This window comes from Sebastes umbrosus, chromosome 22, assembly GCF_015220745.1.
Source record: "Sebastes umbrosus isolate fSebUmb1 chromosome 22, fSebUmb1.pri, whole genome shotgun sequence".
Taxonomy (NCBI): Eukaryota; Metazoa; Chordata; class Actinopteri; order Perciformes; family Sebastidae; genus Sebastes; species Sebastes umbrosus.
Window position 1 is genome coordinate 21,612,238 of NC_051290.1, and position 16,829 is coordinate 21,629,066.

Consider the following 16,829-nt stretch of genomic DNA (forward strand, 5'->3'; position numbering starts at 1 on the left):
CTCATCTCGGTCACATCACTCTCTCAGGAAGCAAAAGGTCGGGCCACTGTGAGATTAAAACCTCTCTCCTTCTGGATATCTACAGTGACTCTATGATATGACGTGGTCATGCCTTTATTAATCATCTAAGTGATAAAGTTCTATTTTTAGATGAGCGGTAGGTATGAAACCAGGTGACAGGAAAATTACGGGAATTTTGTCAGCCGATTAGACTGTTGTCAGGCTATTAAATAGGCATTATCAGTTGCTATAAGCCCCATAGATGTGGGTCAGTAGGGGCCTACTACACCCACTAGTAGGTTTTATCATCTATTCACATGTTAAATCACGAAAGAAGGTATAAAAGAAGACGACTGTGACCTCTAACGACGCAGAAGTGGAAAAGTCTGGCGCTGTAGTTTAGACAGTTGCAGTTTCTCCATGAGGGGTGGAGATCGTGGACGATGGTCGTGGACGATGGTCGTGGACGATGGTCGATGGTCGAGGTCGATGGTCATAGACGGTGGTCGTGGACGGTGGTTGATGGTCGTGGTCGATGGTCGAGGTCGATGGTCAAAGCCAATGGTCGTGGACGGTGGTCGATGGTCATGGTCAAGGATGATGGTCGTGGACGATGGTCGTGGACGATGGTCGAGGACGATGGTCATGGATGATGGTCTTGGACGATGGTCGAGGTCGATGGTCAAGGTCAAGGTCAAGGTCGATGGTCGAGGTCGAGGTCGATGGTCGAGGTCGATGCTCGAGGGTCGTGGACGGTGGTCGATGGTCGTGGTCTTGGACGATGGTCGAGGTCGATGGTCGAGGTCGAGGTCAAGGTCGATGGTCGAGGTCCAGGTCGATGGTCGAGGTCGATGGTCACTTTCACTTTCCCTTTCACAATGCAGAAGGTGTAGTAGGCCCCTATTGACCCACATCTATGGTGCTTATAGCGACTGATAACGCCTATTTAATGGCCTGATAACAGTCGATCGGGCGCATGTTGCTTCTGTAATTGAGCTATTTGCAGCTGAAAGAGGGTTCCATGGGTAAGTTCTGTAACAGAAGCTGGGGTTAATCAAACGTATAATGTAAGAAAAAAGCTTATTTTTCAAGGAAGGTGTTATTCACTGGAAAATCATTTGATTATATATCTTGTATTACAGCATCACGTAAATGTGCCATCTTCCTCTGGAAATAACCTTCAATGATAATATTGTGTTCAAATTCCTCCAGTTACCTTCGCTTGTTTACTTCCCAAATGCATTCTGAGAGAGATTGTTTTTTCGAGGCGAGAACATTGTACACATCTCACCTCTCAGGATTCAGATTGCTTGTTAAATGAATAAACAAGTTGAAAATACAGGAAAAACATAAAGTAAAAGCCCAAAACGGGAGATGTTAGTTTTCTCTCCAGCCAGGCTTCACATTATTTATTTATTTACTTTCAGCTTTGTGTTTTCAGTGGCAAGCAGCTCAGAAGGAAGGGAGATAAAATGCTGATTTAACAGGCGGCCTTTTGGGGGGAAAGCATCCCAAACTGGCTGTCAAGCTTTCACTGAGAACTGATGTTTTCACAGCCGGAGATCAAACAGCTGACATAAACTCAATGGGAAAAACTATTTTAAGATCAAGGACTTCATATTGATGCTTTGAGCATTGGAAAGCCGTAGATATTTTTAATACATCATAAACTGAGCAGAGTGTAAATTCCTCACAGCACAGACACTGTAGCATATGTTTTATTGAGTCATTTGAAGGATAAACACTGTGATTAAAGTACCGGTCTGACCAGTCTATTCTTTCAATAGAGAGAGGAATGGTATGACCTGCATACACAGATGGAATTCATAATAATGTACACGCCTTCCACCTGACACTGCTACCAAATACTAATCATACCAAAAATACTACTTGGAGTGAAACAAAATAAGGTAGAAAGGTTTTAAAGTTTGAGGTCTCTCCGTGCTGCACCGACAAATCAAACTATGTGGTCAGTTCTACAGTGCTTCAAACATTCATGAGTTTCGCAGTGGAGGTCAGGGTGCCTCTGATTGGTGTCATGTTCAAGGACACGTTGAAAGAGACGGAAACTGAACCCACTCTGGGATTCCCAAGTGAAGGAATGAAGCGAGAACCACCAGGATGCCTCGCTGACTTCTTCTTTAAAGGTCCCATATCATGCTCATTTTCTGGTTCATACTTGTATTTAGGGTTTCTACTAGAACATGTTTACATGCTGTAATGTTCAAAAAAAACTTTATTTTCCTCATACTGTCTGCCTGAATATGCCTGTATTTAGCCTATGTCTGAAACGCTCCGTTTTAGCGCATTTCGACGGAATTGCGATGAAATTGCAACAGAATTGTGTTGCTAGGCAACAGCAAGGGTTCATGTGTACTTCCTGTCAGCTGATGTCATTCACACACACTGCAACCAGGAATAAACTGGAACACATTTAGAATGTTTATGTTTAAATCTGTGTAAAGGGTCTAAATATTGTATATTTGTGACATCACAAATGGACAGAAATCCTGACAGCTTGTTTCAAAAGCAGAGTTTCTGAATACAGGCTGTGTGTATTTCCCTGTGGATTGAGCGTTTCGGTACTTTCACAGTTTTTATATAGGACTTAAGACTGCTTCATAATAAAAAAACATGAAAATCTCACTCTTTTATATAATGGGACCTTTAAATGTCAAAGCAGGTAAATCCTGTTAACTGGATCAGAAGAATTTAGTTTCATTATAGTTTACATTTATGTTTTAAGTTAACACTGTTTTAGCACTGATACCAAAATTCTGCAAGGAACAAACAGCCCTCTACAGTTGGGATTAAGGAGACTTTAATGGAAATTATTTTGGAAAATCTTTTTTTAATCATATTTGCTCCAATTTTACGCACTGCAGCTTTAAGTTAACTTTGCTGCAGAAATTCCATTTCAGCGTTAGATAAAGTCAAACATAGTGGTTGGTTATTTCTCTTAGGGTCAATTTTGACTCCATATAATACGGCCACGATTCTGACCTTGAAGGCCATTCCTCTATATAAACAAGGCTAACGTGGCTGCAAATTGATTAAAAATCAACTTGGGATGGATTTTTTTTTCTTTACTCAGAAACAGAGCAAACACAAAGAGTGTCCAATAAAAAGTTCTGCGAGGTTTTATTTGGAAACTATGAAATGATGATGACTGGGTGAAATGCTCCTTTTGAGGAATAGTTTAGTAATAGTTTGACATTTTGGGAAATATGCTTATTTGCGTGCTGAGAGTTAGTTAGACTGATTTGACTCTCATGTTATATACTGTAGCTACAGTACAGCCAGAAGCCAGTTAGCTTAGCTTAGCATAAAGACTGGACACAGGGATACACAGCTAGGCAGGCTCTGTCTGAAGGCTACGAAATCCACCTACCAGCACCTCTGAAGCTCTTTTTTGAAATAGCTCTTTTAAATGAAATTTACTTTAAAGAGGACCTATTGTGCTTGTCTTCAGATCTTCTACTAGAACATGTTTACATACTTTAATGTCCAGTCTGCTCTGATTGGTCAGCTGGCTTACTGTTGTGATTGGTCAACCGAACCAAAGTCTTCGGACTCCACTCCAGCTCCGCTCTAACTAGCTTTGTTTGAGGGCGTGCCAAACCAGTTGCTAGGCAGGTATTATGCAAATGTGTTACTTGGTGACATCACCACGTCACGGAAGAAAAGGCGGTGTTTCTGAGGGGGAGAGTAACTCCCTTTGGAGTGTAACTTTGCAGACCTTTTACATGCACAAAAAACTATATAACACACTAAAGGAAAGGGACAAATCACAAAAGCATAATAGGTCGTCTTTAATATTAACATTGTGTAACCATAGAAATGACAGACAGACAACTGAAAGAGCTTTCACTTGATCTGATACACAGGTTCAGGCCTAAATAAAACATGCAGCTAATCAATGCAGTCATAACTGTATGCACAGCACACAGCTGGTGTATCACAGCAGGGATGAGGAGCCCAGTTGTCTCCGGTGGCGAGTCAAAAACACACAGCAGTCACTCATCACCTCCATGTTGCCTTGGATTAGGTTTGGTCGTCGTCATTTCTGCACATCCAAACATGGAAACGCACATGGAGGGAGAGATACAGAGTATGGGAGGGCTGCATTTAAAAACCCTCCTCATAGCTGTCCAAACCGGATTATAGCCTTTACTGTGGCTGTGGAATCAGGCAACATCTACCAATACTGAGTTTTTGGGCTTCTACTTTATCATACTGACTATGCCACACAAGAGATCATTTATTAACACATACATGCATGCAGGCAAAAACAATGACAATCAGTGTGTATGTATCTACAGTATAGGCTAAGGGAGACAACGAAAGAAAAAATACATCACCTTGGAGGGTTACACATTATAATAGCTGTTAGCTTTGCAGCTTGAATGTCGTAAACATGAATATTTGATCATCATAATGCCCAAGTCATCGCGTCTTCCGGTTAATATTTTTGTTGTTATTCCAGGACTTCAAATGATGGCAGAGCTCAACATTTTCTGTCTTGGATGTTGTACATCATCATAATGCAGTTGCAGGAAATATCACACGGAGTTCAATAAGACGGTGAGTAATGCAACAGCCTCCTGTTGTTACATAATCTATTATCTAACAACATCAATGCTGTCATATAGAAGCCCATTGAGCCAGATTTTTGATTTTTGATTTTTACATTTTAAAGTTACATAATAACCCACAACAACAGAGAGAAAAAAACACACACAGAGAACTAAAATAAAATTACATAGAATAAAAATCCAAACTAACAACAGATGCTGCCTAGACTGTATATATACACATTATAAATAAATATGTACCTGTATACACAACAGTATACATGCATGCCTGCCCATGAGCGAGCATATAGACGTACAATAATATGGCAAAGAATAAATAATAGCACAGACATGAGTCAGTTTTTCCAAAGGGAGGAGAGCTGTGATCTGTGGTATCCACATGTTGACCGTTGCAGACCAAGATACACTTTTTTGCCAAAATAAAAAGAAGTGTTAACAAAGATTAAATGTCTGTACCAAAAAGATCATTAGCAGTGTGGTTCAACAGGTAAAGCGAAGGAGACATCGTGAATTGTTTACCTGCTGGATCACAGAATGAACCTCTTTCAAAAATGTTTGGATGCGATTGTGGCGGTACTGAGTTCCCCAGACTTTAGTTGTTCAGTCAGAACTGAAAAACAGTTCCCATCCACATAATAATATAAAATAAAATGCCTTCTTAATAATAATAATGAACAAATGCCTCTTCAATAATGAACAAATGCCTCTATATTAACAAACAATTAAGGAAACTGAAATATTGGTTTGTGTTTTTCCTTTTACCCTCCTTTAAAGTTTTCCCAAATAAAATACACTAAAAGAAATGGGTATAAAGGGTTTCATTGAAAATCAACAAATGAATAGAATACAAAAATACAGCCTGCAGGCGTTAGGCTATTGTAAGGCAAGCCAGATCGTTGCACAAATAGTACCTAAACGTCCCAGTGCAGGTAACCCAATTGGTTGGCACTTAACTTGTTTCCCCAACTAGGAGTCAACACTCTCAACAAACAAAACACAAAGATCACAGAATCCCAAAAGGGCCCAAAACAGACCAGAGTTTCTGGTAAAGCTGATAACACATGTTGCATTGAGTGAAGGAGAGATCAGAATGACACTGGGTGTGCAGTTTCCCTCCTCTTTTAAGCCCTACAGAAAGGGCGTCGTTACACCCTGATTGGCCAAGAGGGGAATGCACCAAGCTGCTCTCAACTATCATTTAAGAGCCAGTCCCCACACCCTGCGCAACAGGTGAACTGAATAACCCTCTAATCACTCAGCAACTCAACCAAAAAAACACCAGGGAAAAGGGAAACAACAGCAAGCACCAGAGAATTGGCAGCTGCCACAATAGCTAAAAAAAAGGTTGCCTCTACTATAATTAGGCACGCTAAGTGATGCTACATTGTTTAACTAACATGCTAAGTGCTAAAATGGTCATGGTGCCGTTCAGGGAGGAGTGTGAGGCCTCTCTGCTAATTTGACTGCAGAGAAACTGGGAGTGGTAGAACCAGAGAGGCTGGGTGGACTGGTTGTGTCATCTACAGAGAATGAAATTGAAACTACAGCAGACTGAGGAGGACTTCCCTGAGACTCACAGAATGACATTCATATAGGTGCGTAACTTACAGCACAACAATACCTTGACCTCACTCCCCACGTGTGTGTGCGTGCTACCGGATGTGTAAAATCTGTAGTCTCTCCTTTGCTGTCAGGTGTGTTTGTGGCTGCAGCTGCCGCTCAGGAGTTGTTCGTGCATGTCTGCTACGTCTTGGTGATGTTTTATTCTGCTGTTAAACAAGCCTAGGCTACATAAAAAGTGTCAGGTTGTTTCATTTGTGTGGCTTAATAATGCACCTGCTTTGGTGACTTTTCATTCATTGTCATTTTTGTTTAATCTTCTGAATTTTTGTCTCTTTTCTAGTTCATTTTAGTGAGGCTACACTGGTTGCATAGGCCTATTTATAAATGTTAATTAGTTGTATGATCAGTCTGCAAAGTGCCATCTATGGAAGTGGAATTTTTTGTTGGTTTGGGCATGTGGGCTCATGTTGCCGATGTTGATCATCATAACCTTCCTCCCCATGGGTGAATTATGTTACAATGGGCCCCTGGGCACAGACATACTAAATACCCAACCACCTCTCCTTCATAGGAGCAAGACACACATACACTGTAGTTGTTTAGCCTTGTTTTGTCGTTTTGTCTTTATGTGGTCATTTTTGTCTCTTTTGGTCTTTTTGTGTCTCTATGGGGTCATTTTGAGTCTTTTCGTAGTTGTTTTGTGACACTCTTTAATTGGTTTGGCCTTTTTTTTCTAGTTATTTCTTGTCTGTGGTTATTTTGCCCCTGTTTGTAGTCGTTTTGCATCTCTTTGTGGTTGCTTTGTGTCTCTATGTGGTCATTTTGTGTCTCTTTGTAGTTGTTTGTGTCTCTGTGGTCATTTTGAGTCTCTCTGTGGTTGCTTTGTGTCTCTCTGTGGTTGTTTTGCCCATTTCTTTTCATAGTCATTGTGAGTCTCTTTGTGGTCTCTGTATGTTTCTCTGCAGCTGTTTTGCATCTGTGTCTAGTTGTTAGATCCTTATGGGCGGGTTGGCACCTTGCAAGGCAGCCTCTGCCATCAGTTCATGAATGTGTGTGTGAATGCTGACGTGTCGTGTAAAGTGCTTTGGGTGATCAGAACACTAGGAAGGCGCCATGTAAATGCAAGTCCATTTACCGTTTACCTCCCCCTGTAATGTAACGCAGTGACGTTTACTCAGAGTAGGCCTACATTTTAACCGACATACTTTTTACACTTCCTTTGAGTACATACCTGTAGGCTATATTCAGAGAGAAAGGAGATACTGTATGTGAGATGAAGGGTAGCAAGTGGCAACAAGGATTGAAGGGAGTTATTTACAGGAATGGTGAGACGGCCATGTAGGAGAATGTAGCTCCACTCGTCACCCAGAGGGCTCTCCGCTGGAGCGGCATGAATGATCCTCCCATCAGTCAGTCACCTCCTACCCCCTCGGCTTATCTGTCTTTTTACTCTCCGATGCTTTCCCCAATAGACTGTCAAGTCAAGTCAATTTTATTTACACAGCCCAATATCACAAGTCACAAGTTTGCCTCAGGGGGCTTTACTGTACAATGTGTACAGCATACGACACCCTCTGCCTGTGAAGAAGAGCCTATTGAAATGATGCTTGTGCTTGAGAAGTCAATGTTGATGTTGTCTCTGTATCGTAGAAGGAAAAACAGTCAAGGTTAAGATGTGTTAAGTCAGGATTAGGCTCATGTTAGAGTAAAGGTTAGGGGTTAGAGCGAAAGAGGCGTGTGTGTGTTTGAGCAAGAGAAAGAAACTGCAGACATTTTGCCCTGAATTGAAACATGTAAACCTGCAGTAGGCAGATTATTTTTGGCATCATTGGGCAAAAAAAATCTATGATAACCTTTCAGCATATTGTAATTCAAGTGTTCTGAGAGACTTTTGCACCTCCTCATGGATCTGTTTTAAAAAATGTAGGCCCTGATGGTAGACTTTGGCCAATCACAGGTCATTTCAGAGAGAGAGAGAGCGTTCCCATTGGCTGTTCATGCAATGGAGGCAGCTGTCAATTACTCGCGAACAAAATTTCTAATTTTAAAGATTACACTAAAATATGTTTCTGAGCATTTTATGTGAGGAATAGGCATTACTGTAACAGAATATTGATGCATATTTGATCAGCGCTGCCTAGTTTGACCGTTCGATCGTTCACGAGTGATTGACAGCTGCTCAGAGACGACGAGGCTCCAGCTTGGCTCTGATTGGTTGTTTTCCTCAGGTCTGTGAAATAGCCAAATATTGTCAAATAAACTTCCTTGAACAAGTTCTAACATGTTAACCTAAATGGCAAAATAATATAATGTCTGTGTGCGTCACACAGTTTTCCTGCTTTCAGCTTATAATTCACAACAGAAGAGGAAAGAGAGAGAGTGTGAGAGAAAGAGAGGCAGAAAAAGAAGAATGAGCGAAATGTCCATCATCATGGAAACAGAAGGAAATGATGGCTCATTTTCTCTCTCCGTCTCTCTTGTAGATAACACACACGTCCTCCGTTTTTATCAATGTGTTTCATGTTCGCTCCACTCTCGCGTCCCCCACTCTCTTCTGTGGAAGTTTTAGCAATTCAGTGTTTACACAGCTCGGAGATGTTAGAACGTTTTAAGATGAGTAGCCTTTTTAGTGTTGACTTCTGGGGAAAACTCTGAAGCTAAGCACCACGATGAAGAGTGTGAATATTGCATCTTGAAGTCCAGATGGGCTGTAGCCTAATTCCAGCACCTCATTTGTGACGTTATCATCGGGGCCTCATGCTTCATTTGCTGTGGAGATTGGATTCTTTCAGCCGGTTCAGTAATTAGATATTTTAGTGGCTTTGGGGAGTTTTCTGTGAACTGATCCAAATGCTCACATTAGTTTTGATCATTATCTGTTTTGTTTCATTTAAACTCTGCCTGAGGTTAATAAAATAATACTTGCAAATGACATTGTGTCCCTTTTTAAAGTTCAGTTGCTGGTACTTCTGTGTCCTTGGTGGATTTTGATGTGACACTAATGCTGTTTGGTAGATTGTTATATTTGGAACCAGTAACAATGCACTGCTTTCATCCAGTTTATCAATGTGGCTCTAAAGAGAGATTTTAGACTGTATGAATGCATTGATTTAGCTCATATATAATGTGAATTAAACTTTTACTGTAGCTTAGTGGTAGAGCATGTGCACAGCAAGGTCTCCAGATTCATAATGCTGTTTCTGAAGGTGTAAGGGTTGATGGTTTGGCATGCACTTTGTCCTTCTCTTGTGTTCATTCAGCTGTCCGACACTTTAACAAGCCGCGGGCCAGCCTGTGGGCACGTCAAACTCATGCTGTGCCGGCAAATATTGTTAAAACGTAGAGAAGTTAATTTTAGATTCTAGTGGAGATCCCAAAGTTTCCAAACATACCAAAGTTTGTATGTTAAAGATAGGGTCGACGATGTTGGAAAGCTAGCATAATTTGAAAGTAGCATCGCCTCAGGAGCTCCGTGTAAGGGAGGCATCTGAATGGTTCTTTACAAAGCGGAACGCGAGGCAGTGATTGGTAGACGTTTTTACAGGATTACAGCAGCTACAGATGACGGCTCTTTTCCGGTCCTTTTTCAGAGCTCATCAGTAATGGATCGCTGTCGGGGTGTAAACACCATTTCAACCAATATAACAAATAGTGTGGACTGGAGAACATCGTTAACCCTGCGTTTAACTCATGATACGATCTTATTGCAATTTACATATCTTGAGGTCAGAGGTCAAGGGACCCCTTTGAAAATGGCCATGCCAGTTTTTCCTCGCCAAAATTGAGTGGAACTTTGGAGCGTTATTTAGCGTTCTTCGAGACAAGCTAGTATGACATGATACCAATCAAATCTTAGGTTTCCTAGTTTCATGTGGTATCCTGGACGAGCCCCCATTTGTCATAAATAAATTGCCTACGTCATACTAGTATCTTCAGTCTAGCTTTAAGACTGAGCCGCTACTATGCAGCGATTTCCGAATGATAATCGACTAATTCCCAGTGTCGAATAGTCATTTTTGCTTGGAATGCACATCCCTAGAAAAAATAAAAATACATAATTCTCCAATGCTTTGGCCTGGCGGCGAGTCATCTCAGGCCTGGCGGGCCACCAGGCTTGCAATAGACTGGTGGAAACCCTGGTCATGTCACTGGACTCAGTATTCAGTCGCTACATGGCTCACTGGTGACACATTAGTGCAGACAGTACTGTATACTTCAATGTATAGTCCTCTGAGTGTGCTTTATAATACATTCCGTGACCTTTAGTCTGTTAGATTGAGTCTGGAATGAAACAGGCACACACCATGAATATTGAACATGAATACTGTAATTGACTGCAGCTACAGTATGGTGGTGGCTTGCCTTAATGTGGTGTGTGAAACCAACACATTCGCAGGTCAAAGTGTAATCTTCCAACATTCACCTGCATCTCTTTCTCTAATAACGGCCCACTCTGGCGTGTCTGTAGCTCTTTTCCCCCAGTTTTACAGTCTGTGATTGATGGAAGGAGCCGAGCAGCAGAGACAGACAGAGGGAGGCGGGTGTATTTATTGAAGCAAATAAAAGACGGATAGAGCGAGGGAGACGGAGGAAGCAAGAGAGAGATAGAGAGAGATGAGCTGTCAATGGCGCAGCAATTTCCACCTGCAAAAACAAGGCTTTTGAATCCCCGCTGCACGGCCTCAGACAGACTGAAGAGATTCTCTCCGTGATGCTATCTGACACACTGTTATTGCCTTCACTTTCTGCACTTTGAGGCTGCTAATGGATGTGCACCATAACATGCACACACATGGATGCGCACACCTCTTGGAAGTCACTTTTTTCTCAAGTGGAAGAGAATTCAAAGTGTTATTCAGGTCACTCGGTGAGTTAGGTGTCACTCCAACACTGGAGAAAGGTGACAAGAGGAGGTAGAGGTAGCAGGTATGCATGCACACAAACAAATCCAGACACTTTTTCTGAACTCCAAGTGCTCTCTACTGTTCTGAAAGTGGAAACAAAATACAAGGAAAAAATCCTTTAGGCAGAAGCAGCGTGAGGAGCTTGTTAAAGTCGATGTCAACAGAAAGTCAAAAGCAAAACAAGCGCCTCTCAGAAGTTACAGAACAGTCGATATTTTCCTCTCCTGCATGTGCTTTTCTCAAAGAAGGCAAAGCAGCAGAGATAGCTGAGTTATATATTACACCTCTCAGGAAGCCTTGAGATGACACAACACACCACTAATGGCTTTACAAATGAAGGAAAGACAAACATTCATGCGTGCGCTGCAATAAAAGGTGGATGAGTTGCTTAAATAGGCAAACAATTGGTGAAGAGATGTCTCAGTGGGGCTGGAAGAGAAAGGGGAAAGAGATGGGGAGAAAAAGAGCAGGAGCACGGGGGGTTCACCAAACTTCTTCGACTCGACCAGTCCAGATGGCGTTGGACTTTGTTCTTCTGTGGTCTAGTTTATGTGTCGTCCCCTTAAACCTCAACGGGGAGGAAAGAGGGATGACTGAGAAGGAAGGGGGGAGTAGGAAGCAACAGGAAAACAAACAGAGGAGTGAGGAGAACAAAAAAAAAAGTAGCAACAAGTGGAACTCTGGGGTTTTCCAACATTAGTACGACATATTTATCAATTTTTTTTCTAGCGGTGTGATCCAACAGCTGCAGGGATGTGGATGGATACCAAAGCGGAGGCGAAGGAGGCCAGCAGGAATCGTGCCAGCCTCGGTCGGCGTGTGTTGAGCGGTCTGCTGTTCTTTACCGGGGACATGGAGTTCTTGGATAAGTACATGCAGGGTAGGAAAACTCTCACAATACACTGCTGCATCCCAAAACGTCTTATAAAAAGTATTTGTACGATAAAATGTGTTAAAATGATGCTATCACAATACTTGGGTGCTGATTAGATATGTATTGCCATTCTACAAACATTTAGATTTATTGTGATTTTTGTTAACTTTTTTAATTCTAGACCATGGGAAAAAATTAAATCATACTCTTCTAGGGACTTTTACTTTGGAAAATCTCTAAATTAATCCAGTAAAATTGATTGATTTTCAGCATGTTTGTAGTCAGAGATGTCTTGAAGTCAAATATATCAGTCATTGTCAGGAATATTTTATTTATTTTTGTCCAGCAACCCAGAAATCAAAGAATAAAGAAATTCTCCTCACAATTTAGTGTTTTTTTTCATTTTTTTTATTATAAGGGACATGTAATGTTTTATACTTCTGGTGAATATAATTCAATCAATCTTATTTCCATAGATGTATTTTTTATATACAGTTCCCCTTTGTTAACACCTTATTTTGGAAACCAAACGTAGTTACTACTTCCTCTAACTTCTCCAAGGTGGTCTCTAGCTCTCCCGTCAGCTCCGTTCTCTTTATCCATCCATGGTCAGCTCCATCGGGGCCGTTTGAATGCAGAGAACATAAATGTCAGTATATGGGTGCTCTACAGTTGTAGCGTCGGCCCATTTGACCACGGAGACGGTAGCGACGGCCGGCTCGACCGCAACGTTACCGCGATACGATAACGTTTCCTGAAATTATAATAGATACTTTCATTATTTTTGACACTTAATTGTAAAAACAATGAATCGAGAAACTAATAGACAGATTATTAATAACCGTTAGTGGTAGCCCTATTTATATTTAAATAAATGAATCATATTTAATTGTATAATGAATCAAATTTTTGTGAGCTTTTTGTCGATTTTTCTGCCACAGCAGTTGTGAATCACTGTGAGAAACGGTAGAAATTACTCCTGTCTCCAAGGGAACCAAAAGACACGTTTGCTGATCAACATGATCTAAAATGTGCTTGGAAAATACATAATTCATCAAGGCTGAGTCTTCTCATAATGTGATTAATTACAAAACTTGCTCAAAAAAGAGCAAAACCGCCATAATCACAAATAAATGACCCTGAAATGCTTACCGTATAAAATATGCAGAGGCATACATCACCCTACTCCCACGGTGAATGCTGCTGCACTCTTCCTCCAACATAAAACACAATCATCATTAAACTCCCATCTTTAAATTCTTGTATAAAACCCTGTATTCGCATCAAGAAATCTGCCTCTTTAGTTGAAAAAATATAAATTTTCCCAAAATGTTTTGGTTGGGAGGGGGGATGCTTTCAAGAAAAAAGTGTGTAAAATGTTTTCTTTCTGTGTCCTCAGACAAGCTTTTTGCGCTGCAGCTGGCGGTGTGGGGCCTGAGAGGGGTGTCCAGGGTGATCCTAGCCAACAACCCGCTGAGTGGTGCTCTCATCCTGGCCGCGCTGTACTGGGCCTCCCCCTGGCTGGGCCTGCTGGGAACTCTCGGTGTACTGGCCTCTACGCTGACAGCTGTTATCATGGAGCAAGACAGGTGGAATGATATACAGAAACACACACAAATAGCTCATAAACGTGTACATTTGTATGTACATATTAAATGATCTGTATATCTTAAAACCACTCAACAGGAAAAATACCGCTTTTAAATAATCAAAACTCATTAAAAGCCTGTCTGTTGCCTGGAAACTGACCTTGTAACATAAGCCTGTCATTTGCTCGACCTTACGGCTAAAGTTGATTGAGGGTTCTAGTTAAAATTCATGAGAATAACCGCTCCATGACTGATGGCCCTGTGTTCACCCACACCCACTGCCTAGCAATTCTTATTTCAGTTAATGTCTCAATATTTACTGTTTATGCCACGCACAGTATAATATGCTAATACGCAACCTCATTTTAAGGTTGTAAAAATAAAATTCCACTTGAACTAGGGCTCCAAATGTTTTTTAAACCCGACATGTTGAATACATTTAGTGTCACCCTGGGGCTCATTAAAACTGAACAGTTTGTTTCCTGAGGAAAAGCTACACTAATGTGGGTTTTGATCATGAAAACAAAAGAGAAAATGTGAGACATAATGGTGATATGTGAATCTTCCTGTTCTCTGTGTGTGTTTGTGTGTGTGTGTGTGTGTGTGTGTGTGTGTGTGTGTGTGTGTGTGTGTGTGTGTGTGTGTGTGTGTGTGTGTGTGTGTGTGTGTTTGTGTGTGTGTGTGTGTGTGTCTGTGTGTGTGTGTGTGTGTGTGTGTGTGTGTGTAGTGATGAGGTGTCGGGAGGTCTCCATGGTTTCAACGGCATGCTGGTGTCTCTGCTGATGGGAGTGTTCAGCTCAGCTGGAGACTGGTACTGGTGGCTGCTGCTGCCTGCCTGCTTTGGGTCAGCTACATGGTGAGACAGACACACAGACACAACAGGAGGGGGGGGGGGGTACTTTGTTTGCACGTCAGTCATTTTGTTCAGCTGACCAATGCTGTTGGTTTTCCAGTGAGGACAGTCGGTATATTGTGTGAAGTGTTCGCTTGAAGCACCTCTCTCTCTCTTTCAAGTGTCTCTTTTGAAGTCTATTATGTATTTGGACCTATAGTACTTTAAAGGGGATATATCATGCTCATTTTCACATTCATGCTTGTATTTTGGGTTTCTACTAGAACATGTTTACATGCTTTAATGTTCAAAAAACACATTATTTTTCTCATACTGTCTGTCTGAATATACCTGTAATCACCCTCTGTCTGAAACGCCCCATTTCAGCGCATTTCAACGGAATAGCAACGGAATAGCAACAGAATTGCGTTGCTAGGAAACAGCTTGGGTCCATATTTACATCATGTCAGCTGATGTCATTCACATCCACTGCAATAGGAAATAAACTGGGACACATTTAGAATGTTTACGTTTAAAACTGTGAAATGGTCTTAATATTGTATATTTGTGACATCACAAATGGAAAGAAATCCTAACGGCTTGTTTCAAATGCACAGTTTCTGATACGGGCTGTGTGTGTTTCTCCATGGATTGAGTGTTTTGATACTTTCACAGTATTTATATATCACTTAAACCTGCTTTATAATATAAAAGCCATGACAATCTCACTTTTTACAATATGGGAGCTTTAAAGAGAACCTATTATGCTTTTGGGCTTTTCCCCTTCCCTTTAGTGCGTTGTATAGATTTTTGTGCATGTAAAAGGTCAAAGTTACAAAGCTCAAAGTCCACTCCAAAGGGAGTTACTGAAAATAAGCATAATAGGTCCTCTTTAAAAGCTTAGTTAACTGGTTTATCTATAATGGATATTTTCATTATTTTTGATACTTTATAGGATAAAACAATGAATCGAGACTCATTAGTGGTAGCCCCTATTTCTATTTAAATAAATGCATCATATTTTAACATATAATGAATCTAACTTTTGCGGGTTTTGCTGAGTTTTTTTTGCCACAGGAGTCGTGAGTAAGAAGCAGTAGAAATTACTCCCGTCTCCAAGGCAACCAAAAGACACGTTTGGTGATGTCAGTCAACCTAGAAATATTAAGACTTTTTACACACATCTGCAGACTGAAAACTAAAAACATCCAATGGTAGGTATATATCAGGCGTGCTTCCACTTTACTCCCAACGTACAGAATGTGAGTGATGGATGCCACGGTGAGGCCATTTTGGAAGGGCTCTGCATTAAAGTGAATATGAACACCATGTGTCTGCATGAAGCATGTAAACAAGGTCCATTTCATTAAAACTGATCAGCACCTCCTCTCTCTCATCCCCATCTCCAGTGTCTTTCTGTACAGTGGTCTCTCCCCAGTGTTGGACCGCTGGGACTTGCCTGTTGCAGTGTTTCCCTTCAACATCGTCATCGTCCTCTTCCTGCTTTGTACTGGCCCAGACAACCTCTTCTTCCCGCACCACCCGGTTATGCCACCGGGGCTGTTGGAGCCCAACAGCACCGAGCTCAATGCAGTAGAGGTGAGGCGACCCAACGTTTAATTAAAGGGACTATTTGTAACTTTCAGAATTGCTTGTTAACAGCGACACCTGTGGCCGTGAAATCAACGAAAGTCAGCACCGGTCTCACGCTTGCTCGCTCTCAATATACCTACACGAGCATCACTCAAAACAGTGAGGAAAGGGGAGAGGTGATTGTGGTTTTAGCTGACGTGTGTCAGCTAAAACCACAATATCACTCTATATTTCACCTGCTTGGCAGTAATGTTAGCTGACCAGACGAAGGTCTCTCCATGAACATGATTTAGAACTGATCTTAGTGTTGACTTTTCCTGCCTCAGCGCAGGCTGAGGCAGCGGGGCTCTGCAGCGTGTCTCCCTGCTCTCTCCGCCCGCAGCCGGAGAGAGCAGAGGAGACACCGGCACTCGGTCGGTAACGAGACGATAACGTGTCTCTCACTTCACAAGACACGGAAAACCTCTATTGGTCTGGAGGAGCTGCAGCATTTATTTCTGCACAAACGTCCACTGTACATTCACTAGATATTCACTAACTCTTCTGCAGTGTGGAGTGAGCGCGCATTCACGTCTAGAGGTGGAGAGCTGAGCGAGAACGCGCGCTCTATCTGAGTGAAAGTAAGCAGGCAGAGGAGACGAGGCAGCGGCCACACGCGAACGCGCATATGCGAGCGCGCATGTGTCCCGACCCGGTACATTTATACGCTTAAAAAGTTACAAACAGTCCCTTTAAATGTGAAAAAAAAAAATAATTTATAAATATCTTGAAGCTTGGTTGACTTCATCAACAGTAAAACTTTTCTCACAATCAAAGTCAACAGAAGGTTCATTTCCCTACTTTTATTTCTTAAATTGGTGTAACAAAGAGATCTTACAC

At 41.6% G+C, this 16,829-nt stretch overlaps 1 protein-coding gene across 3 annotated transcripts in view; it reads left to right on the forward strand.

The window, feature by feature from the left end:
* Window positions 1–6,081: 6,081 nt before the first annotated feature.
* si:dkey-183c6.7 (urea transporter 2) overlaps window positions 6,082–16,829 on the forward strand; it is a 31,193-nt gene continuing 20,445 nt past the window's right edge. For 2 of the 3 annotated variants that reach the window (XM_037759465.1, XM_037759467.1), the window contains exons 1-5: window positions 6,082–6,190; window positions 11,792–11,942; window positions 13,336–13,525; window positions 14,253–14,381; window positions 15,767–15,956. In XM_037759465.1, coding sequence (XP_037615393.1) covers window positions 11,816–11,942; window positions 13,336–13,525; window positions 14,253–14,381; window positions 15,767–15,956 — 636 coding nt within the window. In that variant the 5' untranslated portion in view covers window positions 6,082–6,190; window positions 11,792–11,815. Of the gene's footprint in view, window positions 6,191–11,548; window positions 11,943–13,335; window positions 13,526–14,252; window positions 14,382–15,766; window positions 15,957–16,829 lie in introns of those variants that run through there. The other variant, XM_037759466.1, reaches the window with a different exon arrangement.